Consider the following 24,958-nt stretch of genomic DNA (forward strand, 5'->3'; position numbering starts at 1 on the left):
AGCAATACTCGTGAACCGAGTCATTACTTTTGGTCCTTCTTTGGAGAAATAAATCTAGGGGTGAAAAATCTGTAACTCTAGCAAAAAAGACAGTTGGAAAAACAGAAGTGGAACTGGAACTGAAGGGGAATATGCAATCTGATTGGTTGGAAGCGTTGTGTGGGGCGCTGTGCCGGCTAGACGCAGAAATGAAAGGAGAAGCGCTAGAGCCCAATATTGCCCAAAATGTTTAATTCGTTTGTTTATCCACAAGGATGGAGAATTATTTTCCAGGACAACTCAAAAATTTCCAGGACATTTTGCAATTCCCCCCATTTTCCATGTGTTTTCCATGACTGGAAAATTGGGACTATCATTTTCCAGGTTTTCCAGGACGCGTGGGAACCCTGACAACAGTCAAGCATTACAATTTATGTCAAGTTAAATAAATATTTTATTTAATTTTAATTAAACATAAGCCGTTTTACACACTCCTGCATTAATGTTCACCAAAAACACAGTCTCATGTCTCAGAACGACCGTCTCCATACGTCTCTACCACCCTGCATTTAGGGGCGTGGTCCTGGTCAACACAATCTCCTGAACTCCACACTGAATGTCAGAATGGGAAAGAAAGGTGATTTAAGCTATTTTGAGCGTGGCATGGTTCTTGGTGTCAGACGGGCCGGTCTGAGTATTTCACAATCTGCTCAGTTACTGGGATTTTCACCCACAACCATTTCTAGGGTTTACAAAGAATGGTGTGAAAAGGGAAAAACATCCAGTATGCGGCAGTCCTGTGGGCCAAATGCCTTGCTGATGCTAGAGGTCAGAGGAGAATGGGCCGACTGATTCAAGCTGATAGAAGAGCAACTTTGACTGAAATAACCACTCGTTACAACTGAGGAATAAAGTAAAGCATTTGAGAAGTCACAACATGCACAACCTTGAGGCAGACGGGCTACAACAGCTGAAGACCCCACCGGGGTCTTCTTCCTCCAAACACAACGAGTTGAGTTTATACCAAAAAGTTCTACTTTGGTTTCATCTGACCACATGGCATTCTCCCAATCCTCTGCTGTATCATCCATGTGCTCTCTGGCAACTTCAGACGGGCCTGGACATGCACTGGCTTCAGCAGCGGAACACGTCTGGCACTGCAGGATTTGATTCCCTGCCGTTGTAGTGTGTTACTGATGGTGACCTTTGTTACTGTGGTCCCAGCTCTCTGCAGGTCATTCACCAGGTCCCCCCGTGTGGTTCTGGGATTCTTGCTCACCGTTCTCATGCTCATTTTGACCTCACGGGATGAGATCTTGCGTGGAGCCCCAGATCGAGGGAGATTATCAGTGGTCTTGTACGTCTTCCATTTTCTGATAATTGCTCCCACAGTTGATTTTTTCACACCAAGCTGCTTGCCTATTGTAGATTCACTCTTCCCAGTCTGGTGTAGGTCTACAATTCTTTTCCTGGTGTCCTTCGAAAGCTCTTTGGTCTTGGCCATAGTGGAGTTTGGAGTCTGACTGTTTGAGGCTGTGGACAGGTGTCTTTTATACAGATAATGAGTTCAAACAGGTGCCATTAATACAGGTATTGAGTGGAGGACAGAAAAGCTTCTTACAGAAGATGTTACAGGTCTGTGAGAGCCAGAGATTGTCCTTGTTTGAAGTGACCAAATACTTATTTTCCACCCTGATTTACAAATAAATTCTTTAAAAATCCTGCCATGTGAATTCATGGATTTTTTTTTCACATTCTGTCTCTCACAGTTGAAGTGTACCTATGATGAAAATTACTGACCTCTGTCATCATTTTAAGTGGGAGAACTTGCACAATCGGTGGCTGACTAAATACTTTTTTGCCCCACTGTATATATATATATATATATATATATATATATATATCTGATATAGATATATATATATATATATATATATATATATATATATATATATATATATATATCAGATGTCAAGCTAAACAGACAGGGTTAAAAAAAGTATGATCGACCTTTTTCCCCATCACTTTCATTTTTCAAATAGTAATTAAAAAACATTCGATACCATTACAATTTCCTTTGATTTAATTTTAAATAAATATTAAGAGTGCCCAGGTAGCACATAAACAATGCAATTTAACAGTTTTCTTAAAGTAGGAACGTTTAACCTGTGCGGCCAGAGCTCTCTCCTTCCTTCTGCTCTGCGTAAACCTGAGCCGGTCACCTACTTGTGCGTAATCAAATGTCTATAGCGGAAAAGATAAAGCCATGAGGTTCACTTTTGCCTCAGACCGACTTATTGCTGTTTTATGGTGTGGCTGAATCTGCGATCCGCTGCCACGCGGACTGGAATAACAAATGCTGCAGTAACATGTGTTGTGGCAGGTTCGGAGTCACTGGCTGGAGCGGACCAGACTTTAATACGTCATCCCAAAAGAAGCTAATATCTTAATATGACCTTGAATGAAAAATGTTATGAAACCTCTTAGAAGTTTTTATCACAGAGGAGGCAGAGCTCATTTCTGTCTTCAGTCTGACGGTGCGCCGGAGTTTACGCAGCGTGCGCGCTTATTGAATCTGTGTGTGTGTGTGTGTGTGTGAGTGTGTGTGTGTGTGCGCGCGCGCTCGCGGCACAGCTCCATGAGCCGCTCCAGTCACTGCGTCTCGTTCTTGGCGCTATTTAAACCAATGTTGTAAAGTTACTTCTGCCCAGCCCAGATGTGCTCACATGTGCACCCGTGAGCCGTGGTTCCGCTGGAACGCGTCTGACCTCTGACAGACGCACTCTGAACTTCAGATCTTCAGCGCGCTGTTAATAGCCTGAATGGGAATCATTTCTTGTAGGGCTGAAACGATTCCTCGTGTACCTCGAATAATTCGAGTACAAAAAAATTCGTTTAATTCATGTTTAATTAATTCATGGCTTTGCAATCGCCTGGGGTCATGTTTCACCTGGACTGAAATAAGTGACGCACATGCTCACTGGATTGAATGCACACGCGAGTAGCGAATGTAACTTAACTTTCTCTTAAGACATGGCGGACAACGTGGACCCCGGTGGAGTGTGAAAAAGACAGAAAAAGTCAAAGGTGTGGGACCATTTTTCACGTCGTAAGGTGGAAAACGTAGTCCAGTATAAATACTGTAAAATGGATTTAGCCTACCACAACACCACATCCTCCGTGCTGCAGCACCTATAAATGTCACTTCTGCAAGCGGACTCGGAGCCTCTACAAGATAATGCATTTTAGCCTGTATTTCTATGTATTCTGCGGACACTGTGCGACTTTTTCGTTTGTAGCACTCAAGTTTCAGCTCACACCGTACGTCTGGTAGCAACACGTCGGACTTAAAATGTGCTAAAAAATAGCAGTTTTTACACAATATGTCGGACTTTTTATTGTGTTGTTATTGATATTTGTTTTCCCTCGGGATTGCTGCAGGAGGACAGGTATTTATGAGTGGCGGAGGAAAACAAAAGAAAGTAAATAAATGTTTTGTGATCAGTATAATTTGACAAAACCACGGCAAACATGCTTTCTCGACAATCCTTGTTATTGTGTGAGAAAAAAAAGTGTAGAAATTAAAACGAACATGTGTTAATAGGGAAACAGCCGGCGAGCTGTTTGCGCATGCGCCGTGAGCGGTTCTGGTTCTGTTTGGGCTGCAGCCGCTCGCAGCGCTACTTCAACAGTTATCCTCCTAGTTTTTGTCTGGCTTGCAGGCTAGCAGATTCTCACACGAGGGGAAAACCGGCTCAGGTTGTATACTTATTTTTTGCACAGACATTTGTTTACTGTGAAGTAAAGTTGAAGTGCTGAAGTTTTGAAAACTAATTTTGAATAAAACTTGAAGAATAACTGGCAATTGCTTGCTCATTTTAAGAGGTCTTTCATAATTATAACATGCTATTTGATATAATGGTTTACAAACACAAAAGGGTAATTTATTAGAGTACTCGATTAATCGAAAAAAGATTCGATAGAGTACTCGATTACAAAAATATTCGATAGCTGCAGCCCTAATTTCTTGATTTATTTTGTTACATCCACAATGTTCTGTGTGTGAGGTTTACAATGTCAGAACACCTGCATGAGACAGGGTGTTAATTACAATCTGCCAGAATGACTCGCCACCTTCAGATTTCTCCAATACCGTTAAAAATGATCAAATACGGAACATATCGGCGTGCACAGGCCTGAGTGCTGAAGCTCGGCGCCTTGTTATTATGAAGCTAGGGCACATGCGGAGGACACACCCACACACGCATGGGCAAAAATATTTTCAGTTACATTTACTGGGCCCACTTACTTTTTCTTAGGCCCACCCACAAATGAGTTTCTGGCTACGCTAATGGTGACATTTGACAGACTTCTCTGAGCTCCGCAGCCATTACACTTTTCACCTCTCGCATCCCCTAGCGGCAGCTTGCGCACCCCCGGGGGTGCGCGCACCACACTTTGGGAATCCCTGCCTTAGATCATAGTGAGTAAGTTTACATGCAGCCAATATCCGGGTTATGATCGGGTTAAGGTCGGTATTCGGGTTTCTGAGTTGATCAGAATAACCCATTTACAAGCATAAATAGAAAGAGTTACCTCTAACTTGCATAACCCGATTTAAATGCGGACGTTGGGGTAGCGTCAGGACGTATGGACTACGTCCAGATGCAATATGTGTCATTTCTGGTTCTTCTTGTTCCAGTATCCGTGAAAACAACATGTTTCCCAGTTCGGAAGAGATAGCGACCGCGTTTGTTTGCGCTTTAGTTTCTTCGTCACTCCAAAAGTGTGGTGCTGTGCCGCGACTCGCCATTTTGCCCCCAACTTGTTGTTTACTTCCGGTGTTCTGGCGCATACAAGACGTCTCGCTACTCAAAAGACCAAGATTCCTTGCGAACAGAGCATGCGCAGAACACACGCTTTGATGGGGAGATCCCGATATGCGTTTACACGACCAAACATTCGGGTTAGAAAAGGGTTACCCCAGGTGTAGTAACCGGGTTTTTAAAAATCCGGTTATGAGCATATCTGGGTTTTTGGCGGTGTTTACAAGGACCTGCGGAACCGGGTTATTGTGAATATTCGGGTTTTAAAAGGGTTACTGGCTGCATGTAAACGCACAGAATGTTAATTCCTCTTTACGTGTTGCATTAGATGATGTTGCCCCTTTAAAAAAGAAGGTAATTAGAGACAGGAAGTTGGCTCCCTGGTTTAATTCTCATTTACGAGCTTTAAAACAAAAAGCTATAAAATTGGAGAGAACATGGCGCTCTACGCACCATGATGAGGCCTACCTATCCTGGAAAAACAGTCTTGTGCTTTATAAAAATAAGCTTCGACAAACTAGAACTACTTATTTCTCAGCATTAATTGAGGAGAATAAGCATAATCCTAAATTTCTTTTCAGTCCAGTTGCCAAACTTACACAGAATCATAGCTCTGAACCATCTATTCCCTTAGCCCTCAGCAGCAACGACTTTATGGGATTTTTCTAGGGATGCACCGATACCTCATTTTTTCCAAACCGATACGATACCGATACTTGGATCTGAGTACTCGCCGATGCCGATTACCGATACTTCCACCACACAAAAAAATGCAATGATTTGGAATACAGATTTTATTTTCTGTGAGGTAGATAAAAAGTAAAATATATGAATGGAAATCATCACAAAACTAAAATATTAGGTGAACGGAAATGACAAGTTACAGTGAAGCCATTTTCAAGCAACTGCATTGGTATCGCTTGCTGGTATCGGTTAACTTTTACCGATACCAATACCAGTATCGGTATCGGTGCATCCCTAGATTTTTCACAAGTAAAATTAGTTCTATTAGAAACAAAATCTTTAGCATCCTCCCTAAAGCGATTTCTTCTTCCTCAGTTAGTGAGGCAGCATCAGAGGTAACTGTAGAACCTCATCTGTGCTTGAACCGTTTTCATCCAGTTGAGCTTTCACAGTTATCAAAAATATTAGCTTCATCCAAACCTTCAACTTGCATTTTAGATCCAATCCCAACCAAATTATTTAAAGAAGCATTTCCTTTGGTTACTCCCCCATTCTAGATATAATCAATCTATCCTTAGTAAATTGATTTGTACCACAGGATTTTAAGGTTGCTGTAATCAAACCTTCACTTAAGAAGCCTTCTCTGGATCCAGATGGCCCAATGAATTATAGACCAATATCTAACCTTCCATTTTTATCCAAAGTCCTGGAGAAAATAGTGGCCATCCAAGTATGTGAGCAGTTAAACACTAATGATCTGTTTGAGGAATTTCAGTCTGGCTTTAGAGAGTATCACAGCACTGAAACTGCATTAGTGGGAGTAAAAAATTATATTCTCATGGCCTTAGATAAGAATCTTGTGTCTGTTCTAGTCTTGTTAGATCTCAGTGCTGCCTTTGACATAGTAGATCACAATGTTCTTATAGAAAGACTTGAACACGTTGTAGGGATCAAAGGAACAACGCTAGGCTGGTTTAAATCCTACCTGTCTGATAGATTTCACTTTGTAAATGTACATGACAAATCTTCTTCATACTGCAGGGTTACTTGTGGAGTACCACAGGGTTCAGTGTTTGGACCAATTTTTGTTACTATATATATGCTCCCAATTGGTAAAATCATTAGACAGCATGGGATAAACTTCCACTGTTATGCTGACGATACTCAGTTCTATTTATCCATTAACCCTGACAGGGTTTCCCCTACATAGGCGTAGCCTGCCACGGCTGAAATCCCACAGCCACGCCTACAAGATCCCAAGTTTTTTTTCTTTGCGCTGTTTCCCGAAGAAGCAGCGGGAACTACTATGTTGTCGCTTGTGATCACAGCCGGCGGGGCAGCAAGGAGCAGGCAGGGCAAGGTGAAGTTACAGCATAAGTTACTGAGTTTAAAATTAGAAAGGTAGCAGTGGATATAATGCTTTTTGGTTTACATGTTTCAATAGCATTAAGATAAACGAGTGTTGATGATCTTGACAGGGTTTCCTCCAGTGCTTATTAGGCCAGGTTTTCCTCCCCCCGCCAGGCAAAGCATCACTTATTCATGTAACATTTATTTATTTTGTCAAGTCTGACTTTAACCGCGTCTAATACTGTATTACGGCGTGAGCGCAACAGCCACAACTTAAGATCGATGTGTGAGCAGCCTAAGAGGTCGGGTGATTTCATCTGAACCCTTAAAACCTCCAGCAGGCTATGCTGCACTATTGACGTGTTAGCGCGCGGCACTAACAACTTAGCGACGTGACATGTCTCGGAGAAAGCGTAAACACGTTGGACGCTTCTTCTGAAGCGGGGAAATAACACCTCTTCTTAAGCAGAGCACGACGTTGCCTGGGCTCGTTCACGGCCGAGCCGGATTGAGCTCGATAACATTGACCCAGCAGAGCCAGTGGGTCGTTGGAGCTGCCCCGTGACTGCCTGATGGAAAACAAGCGGGTTTCATCAGACTCGTAAAGTTTCTTGTTTTTGCTGGGGACCCCCTGTATTTTACCGCTCCCTCCTGCAGTCTTCCCCTATTAAAATTTAAAATGATTCTGTAAATTCCGTGTATCAATAGAAAAAATCTCTGCCTCTGACAGCTGCAGTAAATGTAGTTTCCAAATAATGAATAAGAGGTGCATTCATCTGTGTATCTCCTTTGATCCGCATTAGTGATATTCTCAGCACCAGAACAGTGAAGCAAAGAAAGATTCCTGAGTTTGTTAGTAATTTTATTTATTAGGTGCATCTAACCTGTTTTATTTTTCTCTGAAATGAGATCAAATCAGTGCTTCTATGGGTTGTCTCCAATCTGCACTGAAAATTTTTACTTTATTTAGAGACTTGTCATAATCCCCACAGAATGTAGTTAAGTCTTCAGCTTGTCCAAAATGCTGCAGCTAGAGTTCTGATGAGAATTAAAAAGAGAGATCATATCTCTCCTGTCTTAGCTTCCCTACATTGGCTACCTGTTAAATTCAGAATAGATTTTAAGATCCTCCTTCTCACATATAAAGCTCTTAATAATCAAGCTCCATCATACATCAGTGATCTGATTGTTCCATACGTTCCTATCCGTGCACTTCGCTCTCAGACTGCAGGTCTACTGGTGGTTCCCAGATTTTACGTCCCTCGGCTTCGCTAGGAGCACGATGTAGTTAAGGGAGTAAAGAAGATTTTGTACTGTAATGAAACAAATACTTTTACAGTTCTCTATAAGATATTTATTAAACAAAAACGAAGCTCTAGGCTGAAAAGGGAACAAAAGGGTCATCCAAGACTGGGTATTAATAAACAAAGGAATTTCCCAATAAAGAAAAACGATATCTAATAATAAACTAAAGACGCAGCACATAGGCTGGAATAAGGCTAAACGGTAAACGCAAAACTGCACCAAAAGGGTGAGCAAAGTCTCTCTATAACGAGGACACACAAACTACGTTTAATATTATCCAAACACAAAATTACCACTAAGGTTTCAATACAAACGAAAATACCACTCAGGTAGCGAACGAAGAAATACCACGAACGAATGAAGACTTTAACGTCTGTAAGCGAGGAGAGCTAGAGAGGAGAGCAAACACCTCCGTGCCAACACCCATCTGCACATCTCTCCTCGAATGGCAGGAAGCTCTCCCTTTTAACAGGGAGGCATAATTGAGCTAACAGCCTGCAGCTGTGCAGGCAGCGGACCGAGGGCCTCTTGTGGTCGAAAGGAGACGGTGCACGTCACACCAGAATATCTAAAATTAGGATGGGAGGCAGATCTTTTAGTTATCAGGCTCCTCTCCCGTGGAACCAGCTCCCAGCTTTAAAGGAGACATAACATGCATTTAAATTATTCCTTTTTTGCAGCTAAATCATTCAGTTGGTGTCTAAAAATAGTGAAACAGCCTTTCTTTGGTCAGATTTCCTCATTAATGTTGATCTAAAGACCCCTCCTTTACCCCTATTCTGAGCACACGGTCAGCATGAGCCGTTCTAGGTACTGTCTCTTTAAATCTGGAAGAAGCACTGAAACTCCGCCCCTTCTTCTGAGCAGGAGCGGAGGGGGTGACTCCAGTCGTACATTTTAGTAGTTTTTTTTTAGAGAAAACGCTATTTAGCATATCTGAACCTTTGTGACAGCATTTTTTTGACATGTCGGGAGATTTGTCTATCCAGCCGTACATGTTTGAGCCAGAGTCCGACCCTGAGCAACAAGACAATGAAGAGAATGATTCTGACCAACCACGGCTACAAATGCATGTAAACCAATGGTATATCACTAGCACTTAATTACCATTTATTCGTTTATTCATCGTCCTCCTGCGCACTGAAACCACTGTGAAGAAAATCCTCTTGGGCGCTTTCTGTAGCACTTCTCTAACCATTCCTTCATTAGACTTTTATTTAATGTGGTTTTAGGTGTACATGTGGGAACTGCTCTACAATGCCCACTGAGATAGAAAATCTATGCTGTAAAGAAATTCCTAAGGTCAGTGTGTTTTACAATAAAACCTAAATCTATTTTACTTTCATTCTAAATAAAATATAACTTATTAGGTTAAAGCCAGAATGGATGAAGTATCAAGCACAATGACATGCATGGTGGATCATCCAGGGTTAGAGCCTGTCTGCCTCAATGTGTATTCACTGCAGAATGCAATAAATGTTTACAAGGCCCAGTTTGGACCCTTACGTCTAAGAGGAATTGTACAGTAAGAAAAAAGTTTTTATTGGTTCTTCATATACAAATATTATTTAAAAAAATCTCACAGCAAATATGTAAATCCAAAGCAAAAAAAAAACAAAAAAAAACACTATAGTAGTGTTAATGGACATTTGTTAATGTCTTCTCTTTCTGTTACAGTCGTTACAGGTACTGTTCATACAGATGCTTTGTTTCCTGGTGCTGGGGATATCTGGGCCGCAATGTTCGTGTCGTCCTGCCGTCTTGTGTTGTGCTCAGGATACGGCAGGAGTTTCCAGATGATGAGGGGCGTTATGTTGGCTTCAAACCGGTGCTGGGTTGAAGCGGGAAACATAGGCCGAGACAACTGTTGTCTTCTCTGGTCTGGTGTACTCAGATGAGAGGGTTGGTGGGATGTTAATCTTTGCTACCTCATCGACAAATGGAGTTGGGTCAGGGAAAACTTGTTCAAAGACCAGCTGCATGATGTCATCCACGTATTCTGCAATGACACAAACAGTATTGACATTTGTTTTTACATGCAAGTTATTGAATGTAGTATGTAGTAGTATGTTCTTTTGCACTGCTGTTTATAATGGTGTTTTTGGTTGTGTTTTTAGTCATTATTTATTTTATTTATAATTTCATTTTGCTGCTGGTTTTTCAGATTTTTGTAAAATTTTCAATAAAAAACGGAAAATAAAATGAATCAATTTATTGTTTTCCAGTTATCATATTAGAGAGCAACGCAGTTGAACTTACTAAATGTTGGAGCTGTTTTGATTGGCCTTGCTGTTGCTTCTCCCTTCTTGAACTTTGGAAAACACAGCCTGAACATATGCTGGCCAGACGAGGTAGTAGCGGTCAGACACTGGCCATTTTCGTTGAAGTGCAGCGCTGCCAGAAAAAGCCTGAAAGACAAAATGGATATTCTCTAATTTATTAAGACATTTTTCTTTTTATACAGCATTCTGAATAAAAAGAAAATTAATTAATTAACTTGTCATGCTGCCATCTAGTGATGTGAGTGGGGATGTGTTTTAGATTTGAAATGATAATGACACTCTCTTTCCTGGTAGTGTTTTGTCTTTGTACAGCATTTTATCATACTTTTGATTACCTGCACAGCATTCCCAGGAAAGGGTAGTGTGAGTGTTTTGGTGCAAACTGCAAAATCACACTGTGGAAGGCTTCTATGGCTGATGTCTGCAAGTGAGGGCTTAGCTTTTCTACATCCTTCAGAATCCTCTTTGTGGTCCACAGGTTCTCCAGTCTGCAGAATGCTGGTGTTGCTATAAAAGAAAAGTAATAATAAACTGACAGCCTAATTAGATTAATTATTCATAATACAATCCCCACCTGGTTTTAACCATTTGCTTTTATCTCTCGACGTGCGTTGTGGATGTAAACACCGAGGGAAAACTGGATCATCATGCGAGTGAATGTTCTGCACATGGTTTAAGATGGAGGTCCACTTAGCCACTCTTTCCTGTGGAGTTGAAGATGAAGCAGCAGTCCAGTAAATGTGATTCTTCAGGCTGCGAAGCCACCTGCTCAGTTCAGCGCAGTCTTTGTTTTGTGCAATCTTTGTCATCTTTTTGGATAACCCTTATCAAAAAGAAAGTAGTAAAGAACACAAGACACCAAATAATTTCATTATTATAAATCCAGGGTCATTAAAAAGTCCTTATATAACCAAGTCAACCTAAATACAGTCAAAAATACCTTTTTGGATATGCCACACATCGTAGTAGTGGGTGATCTTGGCCACTTGTCTCAGGTACTTCTGGACTTGAGGATGGCGGTCAGTAACAACACAGTCCAAAGATATATTGTGTTCATTTAAGACACCTAGACTGCGTTTCAGACCCTCAAGCTCCATGTAGTAACTTCCACCAACTTCATTGCTCTGCTTGAGCAAAATAAACATTATTAATTAATTGCAATATGAATTAAAAATTATTTTGTGGATCTCTAGCAGATAATAACTTCTTGAAACATTTCTCATCACTGCACAAACCTGAACGAGTTGCAAATCCACTATCCTCTGGCTCCTCAGATCCATCATGGTATAACTGCCATACTTCGCAGAGTGACCTTTTAGAAGCACAATGTGAATTTAACTAATTAGATAAAATTTATAGTTACAGCAAAATCAAATAAAGGATAATTATTTACCTGGAGAGTCAGCCCTCATGTCACCACCAAGTATGGCAGGTTGTTGATTTAGCTCCTCCATCATGCCATCCTGTGCTGACTTCCACGCATGTACAATAGCTGGCTCAATATACAGTCTTGCATGCCGTCGGAATGTGAAGTGGTGGAACATTTGAAGTTTCATTGCCTGGAAAATCTAAGGAAACACAAAACATTATGTCTAAATATATACCATATTTTGGAAGTTTATATTGTGATGAAAGTTAGTTATTCATTACTTTTTCCAATTTGAAGAATGATCCACCGTTTGAATAAACAGCAACAGAAAGTTGAAGATTCCCCACTGGAGTACCTCCATGTAATGGCTGACTATTCCATTTTCTAAGATAATCACAGTGGAGACATCGCTGCTCGACAGTCAGAAAAGTGCCAATTCTTCTGGTCTGCACCCTTGTTGCTCGTTGACACACAGGGCATTTCTCAAACAGTTCCAAAAGGCATTTCTCATATACTATATAGGTATTCACACTGTATGCTGGAACTGATGTGTCCTTTCTAGAGTGGATATAAAACAAATAATTAATGAATAATTTGTGAATGTATCTGAAATATAAATAAATGCTGGTGCTGTATAGCTTACGTGTGTTCAGTGATGTCCGTCAAAGCACTTATTGATGCCAGAGGGTCATATGTTTTATCTTGTGGGCTTGGGATGTTCATTGAACTACTGCCTTCTAAAGTGTCGTCAGCGTCTGTGGTCTCATCCAAACAAGGTCTCTTTATAGGTGTGATATGTTCTTCTGGTATAGCAGACAAATGTTGGCGCTTCACTGGTGTGGAGGTCACAAAATGTGTGGTGTGAAGAGAGCCTGTTGTTGAAGTACCAGCTACAACTTCAGAGAAATCCATGCTTGTCTGTGTGCCTTACAGTGAAAAATAAATTAACAATACTGCCAACTTTGTTTGCTTAACTACATTTCTTACAGAAATTTGCTAGCATGGCAGTGTAAACATTTAACTTACCTATACTTCTGAAATGTGGCCCTAGAGTTTTCAGTGAGAGTTGGGTTCCAACTGCACGCATCTGTGGTTTCGTCTGACAGCCTGAACTGGTAAAAGATGGCTTCTGTGTCCTTGGTGTTGGGAGCTGGAAATGAAATAGTGCATTTTTAATTGCATTGTAACATGTGCAATAACAGTACAGTACAGATGATTGTTTAATAACACAATCAATTTTTTTAAATTATAATAATTTGGTATTTCTGCTATGCATCTTACATCAAATGAAGTCACTTGTACACTGCCACTTTTTCCACTCATAACATTCAGCTACATCTGAAACTGTTTGACTTCATTGCAGAGCAAAGCTCACCTGTGATGTCTTCTCATTAAATGACCTAGTTCTCGGATTTAACATTACTGATCACACAACGTGATGTAGATACACGTAGGACACGAAAAATAAGCTTAAAGTAGCATCTTTGACACAACTTGTCAGACATTTTTGTCCAAAAACACAGAATAGAGGAGGTTTAGTGTTTTTACATAGGCCCTACAGTGTGCATTTCAGAAGGAATATGAAAAAATGGTTTAAACTTCGTTTTAGGATCGGTTTGATTGTAAATACACACGGAAAATACGCTTTCTTGACAATCCTTGTCATTGTTTTGGGATGAAAACGTGAATATAAAAATAATACACGCGCATTTACACCAAAATACCGGTGAATCCGGGTCAACGCATGCGTTCCGTTAGTGGTTCTGGAGCTTTTGGGTCGCAGCCTGATAGCAGCGCTGCTAAACAATGCGATAATCTCATGGTGGGCAAGCAAAATATAAAACGTGTTTAGCTGTCCATGAGATGTAAATGGCAGTCCCTTACCCCTGTTTAATACAGGATGCACAATGCAAAACTTTGATCGACTTCTAATTTACAGTACATAATATTTGGTGCACAAGAGAAACATCAGCTCTAAATGCTAAATTAGCATTTAGCTAGCTTAACGACCACATGGTGCTAACAAAAGCAATCGGCATGCCCTAAGGCTATTAAAATGGTTGGAGTTCACAAAAGGAAAGTAGTAAATTAACTTTGCAGTCATTTATTAATTATATCAAGCTTACCTCTTTGCTGGTGTGTCCATCATCCCCATACTCAGTGGGAACTGAGCCCTCAATGAGTCGAAGCCTTTGGGCTAGTCCTTCTCTGTACTGCAGTAGGTTGGTGAAGCACTCGTATTTAAAGTGCTTTGAGCAAACAAAAAGTACTTTACGCACAGAAGATGGGACATTACCATGAAAAAAAAAATTCAACCAGGCAATTCTAACTTCTTCTGATGCAGGAGGACGGTGTAAACACTCGTGTGGATGAGTACATCCATAGACAGAGCATTTCAAGTTATCTAACCGTGGTTTTGGCATTATTCACTCTGGACTACAACTGTCCTAGCGAGGGAAAAAAATGGCGGCTTTACTTTCTGTGTAGCCAGAGAGCCATGACCATATTTGGTAGTTATCCGGACTAAATTAATTACTGACGTCATTGATAATGTAAAAACTGAACGGGTGGACAAATATGCCCAAAACTTAATTATTAAATATCTAAATAGCAACTCCAGTGAATAATATAAGCCTTTTTGCTCACTTAGACACTTAAAATGTGAAACACACTGTGTTAATGGATAAAAAAGTGGGTTTTTCATGTTATGTCTCCTTTAAGGTTGGTTTATGCTTGACGCATCCGCGAGGTCCACACGGCTCCGCACGGAAAAGTTGCGTCATTTTAACAACCACGCCCCTCTACCACGTCTCCGCACAGCTCGAAATTTCCGCAACGCGCACCTCGGAAAATTTCTAACCACGCGGACAGTCAGACGCGGAAAAACATGGCGGACTGGCAAGAACTAGTTGTGGCGGAGGTTCGTAAATATAGGCATTTGTACGATTCAGCTCTCAAAGATCACCGTGATCAACATGTTGTGAGTAATTCTTGGCAAGAAATAGCACACACAGTCGGAAAAGACAAGGAAGCTGTGAAAAAATGCTGGAAAAACATCAGGGACCGATATGTGAAGGCAAAGAAGGGGAACAAAGGGAAAAGCGGTGATCCTGGTGGAAACCACAACACTCCACCAATTCTACAAGAGCTGAGTTGGCTCTCAACTTTCATAAAACATCGAGCAACAGAGACCAACGTGACATCAGCTGTGGTAAGTAGTTATTTTTCTGTGAAAGTTTAAGAAATGTGTCTGATCACATGATTCATAGACTTAATGTTTTTTCTGTTAATGTTGAATAACAAACAGCTTCTATAAAATAAATATGTAAATTTTATTTCATTTACTTTAAAGGTTGAGGAGGAATCACAATCAGAGGCAGATCTCCTCCAGTCTGATTCCCCACCCTCCCCTGTCCCAACTCCTTCATCATCCAGTTCATCTGAAATCAGCACAATATGCCCACGCACCCTCCAAGACACGTTGTCCAACAGTTGTCCAACGGCAAAGGTCTTCTCCTCTCCAGGATCCAGTGGTGGTAAGTGCAGTTGTACTTACACTTATTTAATTGGAAATTTATTTTTAAATATTTACAAAATTGCTTTTCTGTTCAGGTTTAACCATCGTCTGTCCAGGCCCAGCACCAAAGAGGAGGAAGAAGATGGATGACGTGTTGCTCAAAAGGCTCGACAGGATTGAGTATGAGAAAGCTGTCCTAAATGACACAGAGGATATTAGATTTGGACATGTTGTTGCTGACTTGCTGGGGAAAATACCATCCGAAAAGAAAATGTCTGTCCAGTTTAAAATCTGGCAGCTGCTGTATGAAGCGATAGAGACAAACAATTCACAGTGATATTTTTTTTATAGTTTATTTTTTTGTGTGTCATTTTTTACCTTGTACACAATAAATGGTGTGATTTAATGCATTGAGTTGAGCTCTATTCCTTGTTGTCTAGAGACCTGAATAAACTGACCGCAGAACTGAAAATGCCCTTCCATCCGCAAACACGATTCAGACCAGACCAGAGGCTTCATTCAGTGTACCTCTCCTTAGCACGCTTTCCTGCCAAGGTACAAGTCCTTGCGGTGACAGGAAGAATGACTTAAAATCATTTCTGGCTGAAATTGCAGCCCGAGTTGCTCGTGCCTTGCTGAGCTGTCCAGCATCCAACACGTTGCTGTCACCGGCAACTACTCTTCTCCATTCCCCATCCACCACATCACCTGCAGATGAGAAAGAGTCGGAGAACCTGGGTGGGATGTAGCGGGTGGCTGGGGTGTTGGCCGCATCAGTGCTGCTCAGGTAATTGTGTAAAGCCACACAGGCCTTCACAACTTTAACAGTTTTGTCAGGGTGGAAGTCGATTGGTCGTCTCAGGATCCGCCATTGGGCTGCCAGGATGCCAAAGCTGTTCTCCAACACCCTCCTGGCACGTGAGTGGCGGTAGTTGTAAATCCGCTGTGTGTCATCAAGGTTTGATCCTGCAAGTTAAAAGATTAGGTTATATAATAATCCCAATTAACGAAATCTTTATCCTGTCACATCCTAATGATAACATACCTGGGAAAGGCTGCATCAGGTTTTGGTGGAGAAGAAAGGCCGCATCACCTAGGGAGCACGTGTGGAACAGTAGTTGTGGAACCAGGCAGGTTGGCTGGGGGTGGTAGGTCCAGGGTTCCATGGAGCAGCCTGCTCCCGAACATGCACTCCTGAAAAACTCCACCATCACTCTCTCGCCCATATGCCCCTATGTCCACCATGCTAAATCTGTAGTTAGCATCACACACAGCCATGAGCACGAGGGAATGAGTTCCTTTGTAGTTGAAAAAAATCACTCCCTGCATTTGGTGGTGCTTTTATGATCACGTGTTTTCCATCCACGCCACCCAAACAATTTGGAAAATTCCAAACACGCCAGAATTCCTGGGAGATGTCTGCCCACTTGTTTTTGTCAGGTAATGAGACGAAATCACTGCACAACGCCGACCAAAGGGCCTCACAGACTTCAGGGACAATGAGGGAGACTGTAGTGGATCCTAGCCTGTAGCTCTGTGCCACGCTTTGCTGGCTGTTTCCTGATGCAAGCACAGGAAGCGTGACAGCAAGTCTTTCTTCCAGCTTCACAGGGCTACTGTGGGTCGCTGCGTGGTTGATATGTGGTCGAATACGATGCAACAAGTCGTCAAATCTATTGGCAGACATGCGGAAGTACTTGAAATTAGGGCCCGACCGATATATCGGCCGGCCGATATTATCGGCCGATATAGGGGTCATTAACTCTATCGGCTATGGGCCAAAAAGACGGCCGATATGGCCGATATAGCACTACCTATCCAGCAGATGGCGCCAGCTTTATGATCTCATGTTGTAGGCTCCACTCCTCGGGGGTGGAGCCACCATCACAGCACACATGCAGCGGAGCAGCAGAGTCGAGCAGAGACGAGACGGTGATGAGGAAATAGGAGGCAAGTCTTCAGTTTTAAGCATATTTGTTGTGTCAGTGGTAAGTTGAACGGTAAAATAAGCAATGATAAAAGTATGTTTCCCATCAACATGCTTCTCAAGTTTGTGTACCTCGTATTGAAAAGTTAACCTGAAAAAAATAAAATAAAAACTGTCGCAGCATTACGTTCTATGCAGAGCTCACGCTGCTTCCCCTTTAGTCATGCAGGGCAGTAAGTAAGTAACAATGGCCTTTTTCTAGTAGACATTCTGGAATATTCTCAGACAATTTCCTCCGCTCTTCTTCAGCAGTCTTTTCAAACTCACGCGGTTCACCCACGGCTCGCGAAAAAAATAGTGCAGACAGCCGAAAAGATCGCTGCACGGCGCGGGTTGGAGCGCCAAAGCGCTGTAGAATAGGATAACAAGGACGACGAATGAAGGCGGTATCCGTTTCGCGGCGCTTCGGCGGCATACGACCGTTGTCGCAGATGAGGACGGGCGAGTGGGGGTTGGCAACAAAGCAATGAAACGCTGTGCAGGGAGTCGGGTGGGGGGGGGGGGGGGGGTAATACGAGATAATAAACATCCCTCTCTACAGTAGAATAAATCTATTTTTCAGCCTTATATTTTACATAAGGCTTATACATCGCCACATACTAGTCATTTAACGTATCTTATTTTTATTTTCCTAATACTGTCAGCTTTGGAAAGGATCAAAACACAAAAGTGTAAAACTCAAAAGTATTTTAATGCCAAAAATCAGGTGACAGAAATAAAATCAGGTAGCTAGGACGCTGAAACCAGCAGAGTATGACTGAAACTGAACTGTATGCACTGAGGAGTGAGAGATGACAGAGGACAAGTTATGAGGAGGAGATGTGAGTGGGAGCAGACAGCAGGGGAACACAGGAGGAACTATCAATGAAAATATTTTTTAAAGAAAGAATCCTAAAAGGGAAAGAAGAATAACTAGAAAAAAAACTGACAACAAACAGAGTAGAAAATTCAGTGGAAGGGAAAAAAAAAGACTTGAATACTAAATGAGAAACCCTTAACAGCTGGGGAACCAAACAAAAACAGAGCCATTGGTTTTGAGCCACAATGCCTGATATCATTTATTTACATCATAATTTTAAACTTTAAGTATAAAACTGCCACATTTAATGTATTTTACTTTGTCTTGGTATAAACAGATATATAACTGTACTTTTATGCTGATTATTTTATTACAGATGGAAAAAGAGGGTCGTAGTAAGGTGTGGGCCTACTTCACTAAAGATCCATCCGGTGATGTCATCTGCAGCATCTGCTCATCTTCAGTAGTAGTTTGTGTGTTCTGTTGTTTTTGAGATGGCAAAATAAATCTTATTTGCATTACTTGGAAACCCTAGTGAGTTTTTGAGACAGTTCTTTGGTGTGTAATATAGAAATAAGTTAGCATCAAAAAGGCAGAGAATGAAGGGTTTAATCTTAAGAACATTTGTATTTATTTTTTTTTAGGGAGATTTATCGGCCATTATATTGGCTATCGGCCTTTGTTAAAAGTTTTATATCGGTATCGGTCCCAAAAAAAGCATATCGGTCGGGCCCTACTTGAAATGTGACTGTTCATCAATTCCACGCATGGGTCTCACAAGGGAACTATATTTCACCTTCTTCTTGTCTACTTCGGTTTAATGGGCGAGTGGACCATCTCCTTCGTCGTCTGCTGCGTAGCAATAGTAAACATACAATCTCGCACGTCTCACCCGTGGTGTCGCCATGTTGTAAACAACAGTAATTTCTACTTCGACTATGGTGTAGTGTTGGATCCATGCCGTAGAGCTCCATGTTGCCCCCTGCAGTTTGGGAGAATATTGGCTCACCGCAGAGAGAAGCCGCATGAACCATAAACGCTGCAAGTTGTGAAGAGCGTTCCGTCTGCAAGCCGCATCACCGCGCGGAAAGTGAATGCGTCAAGCATAAACCAAGTTTTAGTCTGTGAGGCAGACACCTTGTCTACTTTTAAGACTAGGCTTAAAACATTTTTATTTGATAGGGCCTATGGTTAAAATCTGATGTTAGCCTAAATCTGGACAAGTGGGGGAGTAGAGGGAGGTGGAGTGTACAGTCGGTAAAGACGGCTCTCCCTTGTCCTGCCTCCAACATGCCTCCATCTAAAATGGCTAGGTTATCCAGATTTATCTCTGTAGTTATGCTGCTATAGGCTTAGACTGCTGGAGGATACACTGACCAATTTTCACACTCTACTGCTTTCTTCTACAATCTGCTCTTTAAATATTATTTTCTGCAATTTCAGCTGTTAACTTTATTTTTTTTAAGTGTTTTTCTCCCCAGAAGAAGCTACAATGATGTTCTGCTGAGCTGTGGTGGCCTCATGGAGGGGGCCATCGTCTAGCACACTGCCGCTAACCACTTAAAAAATTCTCTCTCTCCAGATAATAACTTTTTGATTTCCTTGACGTTGGATGTGCTACAGCTAGTTTACTAGAAAAAATACAATAAAGTTTATCTCTCGCCAAATAGAATATTTACTAAGAAATCGCAATGTAACCATAGACACATTGTTTGGTGTGTGTGTGTGTGTGTGTGTGTGTGTGTGTGTGTGTGTGTGTGTGTGTGTGTGTGTGTGTGTGTGTGTGTGTGTGTGTGTGTGTGTGTTTGCTCCGTCTTCTCGATCCCCAGTGAGTCGTGGAGGATGGCTGCTTATACTGAGCCAGGATCCTCTGGAGGTTTCTTCCAGTTAAAAGGGAGTTTCCCTCTCCACTGTCGCTTTATGCTTGCTTAGTATGAGGATTGCTGTATAGTCACTGACACTAGTCAGTGACTTGATGCAATTTGCTGGGTTCCTTATATAGGAAACATTTTTTCTGATTGCCTTAATGAACTGACCTGGATTGGAATGTTTATTATGTGAAGTGCCTTGAGACGACTCTTGTTGTGCTTTGGCGCTATATGAATAACATTGAATTGAATTATAATAAACTAGAGAGTTGTTTATTTATAAAACCTCATCAGACACCAGTATGCAGGCTTATGATAACCTTGTATGAGTTGCTCCCGGCGGTCCGGAGGGTTGCGGTCAGAGTGGTGAGGTACCCGGACGTTGAAACCACGATACTCAAGAGATTAGTAGCTTCCTCTGAGTTCAGCTTCCCCCGCCATGAGATGCAACCTGGGGTCTGAAGGTTGGGTGTCCAAGGTGGATGTCAGAGTTGAAGTGGCTCTGAAAGAGCTGTTGTGTCTGTAATCACTTGCAGCGTCGCAGAAAGGTTTTGACTTAAGGTCAAAGGAGATGGTTTCAAAAGAGGCTTCTTTCCCGATTTGGCCGAATCGGGAGTCAGCTGGAAACCAAATTAATCGGGAAGTAATTCTTGTTTTAATAAACCACAATGTTATGATTTCCAGCCATTCTGGCAAATCAGAATGTGCCATGTCTGAAAGGCTTTACCAAAACATTCCTCAGAAAGCCACGCCTTCCTTCAGATACAAGATTCTTAATTCTGTGAATAAAGAATATTTAAACGTTATGTGAGGTGAACCTTAACCTTAACTTGTATCTTATGAAGATGTGTATGAGTGTAGATGATGATTAACTTGTTAAATCAAACACAGTGATTTGTGATATAAATGGATCATTGTAAGAACAAAATTCATTTCATATTCATTGATTTAAGCACAGGTTATTCAAACATTTGATGTAAGCATCTTGTTCATTCATCACATATGATTATTTATATGATAAGTTGTAAAAGCCTTGTAGGATTCGTGTGGATTCAATTTTATTCAGAGTGAGGAATCCAGCAGTCTGACTTTTAGCAGAGATAAGGTTTTTGTGGGAGACCTTGGAAGTTTATTCATGTCTGCGTTGAAGAATAATAAGTGAGCAAAAGGTTGATTTGTGCGTCTGAATACTCCAGCTGGTGTAAAGCTTGGTTTACACCAGCTGGGCGCATTCACTTTCCGCTTGGTGATGCGGCTCGCGGATGGAACACGCTTCACAACTCGCAGCTTTTATGGTTCGTGCGGCTTGTCTCTGCGGTGAGCCAATATTCTCCCAAACTGAACGGGGCAGCATGGAGCTCTACGGCATGCACCCAACACTACACCATAGTAGAAGTAGAAATGACTGTTTACAACACGGCATTTCAGCATTTTTAACAGCGTTCTCGTATTCTCTGACAGTGCGAGCTATTTCTCTCCAAGAATTATTAACAACATGTTGATCACGGTGATCTCTGAGAGCTGAATCATACAAATGTCTGTATTTACGAACCTCTGCCATACTAGTTCTTGTCAGTCCGCCATGTTTTTCCGCGTCCGTCCGTCCGCGTGGTTAGAAATTTTCCGAGGTGCGCGTTGCGGAAATTCTGGGCCACGCGGAGGCGCGGTGGAGGGGCGTGGTTGTTAAAATGACGCAAAATCACGCAACTTTTCCACGCGGAGCCGTGCGGACCTCGCGGGTGCGTCAAGCATAAACCAACCTTAACCTTGACCTTGTAGCTCTGGCGTGTATGGAAGGTTACTGTGTCAATTTGATGGTGAAAATTGACCCTTTTGATTCATTACCCCCACGACACCCAGATTTATCCCCAGATGAATCCCTGGCTATAAGCTGCCTCTCACCACCAGCTCCACAAACAAATCAGCAACAAGTATCAGGAGGCCTAGAGCCCTACGCAGGAGGCCAGGAACCCTACGCAGGAACCCACAAGCCCTACACAGGAGGCCACAAACCCTAAGCAGGAGGCCAAGAACCCTATGCAGGAACCCACAAGCACTACGCAGGACACCATGAACCCTACGCAGGATGCCATGAAACCTATGCAGAAGGCCACAACCCCTATGCAGGAGGCCAAGAACCCTACATAGGAGGCCACAAGCCCTACACAGGAGGCCAAGAACCCTACGCAGGAGGCCAAGAACCATACGCAGGACACCACAAACCCTACGCAAGACACCACTAACCCTACGCAGGAGGCCACGAACCCACAAACCCTAGGCAGGACGCAACAAACCCTACGTAGGAGGCCACAAACCCTACGAAGGTCTTTTCTGTATAAGCTGCAACTCTTTCTGTTGCACTTTGAGATTGCTCTCTGCAATAACATTTAGCTAGCACTTTTTTAAAGTGGTCTAGCATTATTTATAATCTATTCTAAAGTTTCATTTTTCACAGAAAAATGTTGCAACATTGTTTGCAATTGGCGCAATAAAAACACAATTTACCAGATAGGTTGAACGATTGTGATTACAATATTGATCAAAATAATCGTGATTATTATTTTGGTCATAATCGTACAGCCCTAGTACATACATGTACCTTTGTTATTATTTATTCTTCTAATTATTCTTTTAAGTGTTGGTGCAGCTGTAACAAGCACATTTCCCCACTGTGAAATAAATAAAGTCTATTCTATTTCATGAATTCAAATTTCAAGAATTGATTCGATTCCAATTCTCAAGAATTAGAATCAATTATCACAATTTGATCTCTTCTTTTCAGGAAATGTGGTGTTCTTAACTCATTCACTGCCAGCTGTTTCCTGATCGGTAAAGCCCTTCGCTGCCAGTGTTTTTCAGCGTTTTTACTGTTTTTTTAAGAGTCACAGAACGTTGCGCGCTAGGATGAGGTCGACATCAAAACAACCAAAACAAAAAGGAGATTCCCCACTTACATCAGGAAGAATCTGCGTGTTTCGAGCGTTATCCGTTCTTTTATAATCCGTTGTTGAATTGTGATCGGCAGAAGCTTATCCGGTTCGCGCCTCATTTTTTATACAGCAGCGGCCCAAAACGATCTCCTAACACATGGATTTCTGCTTCCTGATCATGTGACGTATGTGGATGAAGATTGGCTTTAGAGCTGGGATGTTTGTTCTCACGGTGCGGGGCTCGTTCCGATGCCCACACAGTAAAAAAATGCTACTTGGCAGTGAACGGTTGGATTTAAAAGGAACTCTGGCTGTAGGAGCCATTAGTGTATTGTCTGATTTGTATTTTTCCTAAGCCAAGTGACAGGCCCAGGGCTTGAGTGGTAGCCACTCCCGCTTACTTAATCTGGGAGCGCTAGGTGTTGCTGACACGGGGCGCAAGCAGTTTCTACTGCGTGGCGAGGACTGGGTGGCTGAGTGATCACAAACACACAGACAATCAGGGGCAGGTAAACATATAGAAATAAAATTGTGCCTGTGTAACTGAATCATGGACACTTACAAAGCAATAAACATGTTAACAGCACATTCAAGCTGCGAGTTCTTTAAACACATGTAAAACTTCGTCCACGTCAGTAACCAGTAGCGTCAGGGGGCATTGGGTCCGGGCGTTACAAACATCGGCTATGAGGATGTGTGTGTCCTGATAAGCCACAAGTTTTCTGTTGTACCAAACTATGTTGCTAGAAACACACAAAATATTTCTGCTTATTTATAAATCTGTAATATTTAGTACATTTGTTGACATACGTAGGTCGCCATGTTTGCACTGTGGGGGCGATGGAAGAATAGCTATTGACGCTAGTGTTTGTTTACGCTCTCACCGTATTAATTATTAAGTAAAATGCCACATTGTGCTGCTTTTGGATGTAATTTCCAGTCAGAGGGCAACAAGGGGAGTGAAGTGAGTTTACAGCTTTCCCACTGGCAACAAGAGGAGAAAGCAGTGGGAAGATGCCAGTGGACGGACACAACTTCCCAAAGATCTGTGGCTGTGTTCCCAACATTTTACTCCTGATGCGTTTGAGGCTTAAAGTCGACCATGACTACTTAAAGAGCTCACCAGAGCGGCTGGGTATAAGAGAAGGTGGAAACTAAATGCTTTAGCGACCATTTTCCCACACAAGGAGCCTAAACGCCCTCGGAGGGACGAGAGACGCTGGACGCTGTCCTGAGCCGACAACCCGCTCCTGCAGCTGCCGCTTCGGTCACACTCAGCCAACCATCGGACACGCCACTCGTCACGGATGAAGCTGAACATTCACCTCTCCCGTCAGTAAAACAAGCAGTAAGTGTAGCAACACAGTGTTGTCCACATATATAATATCTGCAACAATGATTTAAGTGGTTTCACTGAATATCCTAATCATCTATGAAGCACACGACAGCTCTGGATGCTAAAATTCACCTAAATCATTCATCATTGAATAAATCTGATCACATGATAGCTTACAGATAACTTCTGCTGACACAAATGTGAGCTCTCTCCCTCTCGGTTACCATGGAGACGCATTTGCCGCACACACACCACCGGTTCTGTCCTGCTCTCGCTTCATCCCGCCCTTCTTGCTCTTCATGTTGATGCTTGTTTTGTGAAACATGGTCAGTGATGTCATCATTAATGTTTCGCTCTGGTGCAAAGTGAAAAGGCTGAACAGATGACATGTTGATGTCGCTCAACAGTCACTACAGGGTCCCAAAGCCGCCGGGGCAACCGAGGTACAACCATATGACATCACTACCCAGAGTGCAGTGCGCCGCTAACAACAATAGCGACCTACGAGTTAAACTATCTTTACTAATTTTATAAAGATTAAGACATCAAGAAGGTTTTTTTTACACCATTTTAATATAACTGATACTAACATTTATCTTTTGAGAACCACAGTTTTGTAACATGGGTTCCTTTTAAAAGGACAACTTTTGTCGCCAATGGCAGTAAATGAGTTAATGATGATGAGGGTGGCTCCTAGAGGCTGAGGTGTAGGGCTAAAGTGTCATC

General features: G+C 42.1%; 2 protein-coding genes across 5 annotated transcripts in view; both read right to left on the reverse strand.

The window, feature by feature from the left end:
- The window catches only part of LOC129163042 (gastrula zinc finger protein XlCGF57.1), a 436,254-nt gene that overhangs the window by 13,007 nt on the left and 398,289 nt on the right, over window positions 1–24,958 (reverse strand). The gene's annotated exons all lie outside the window — the stretch shown is intronic.
- LOC107395160 (uncharacterized) lies at window positions 1,949–24,958 on the reverse strand. Its single transcript, XM_070546115.1, has 12 exons — window positions 16,358–24,958; window positions 13,922–16,278; window positions 12,822–12,945; window positions 12,439–12,721; window positions 12,077–12,353; window positions 11,820–11,994; window positions 11,662–11,738; window positions 11,367–11,550; window positions 11,001–11,249; window positions 10,762–10,933; window positions 10,404–10,552; window positions 1,949–10,143 (listed from the first exon to the last, which is right to left on the reverse strand). Exons 2-12 carry the CDS (start codon window positions 14,216–14,218, stop codon window positions 9,965–9,967), a joined length of 2,166 nt encoding a protein of 721 aa, XP_070402216.1. The 5' UTR covers window positions 14,219–16,278; window positions 16,358–24,958; the 3' UTR covers window positions 1,949–9,964.

Source organism: Nothobranchius furzeri, chromosome 2 (assembly GCF_043380555.1).
Source record: "Nothobranchius furzeri strain GRZ-AD chromosome 2, NfurGRZ-RIMD1, whole genome shotgun sequence".
Lineage (NCBI taxonomy): Eukaryota > Metazoa > Chordata > Actinopteri > Cyprinodontiformes > Nothobranchiidae > Nothobranchius > Nothobranchius furzeri.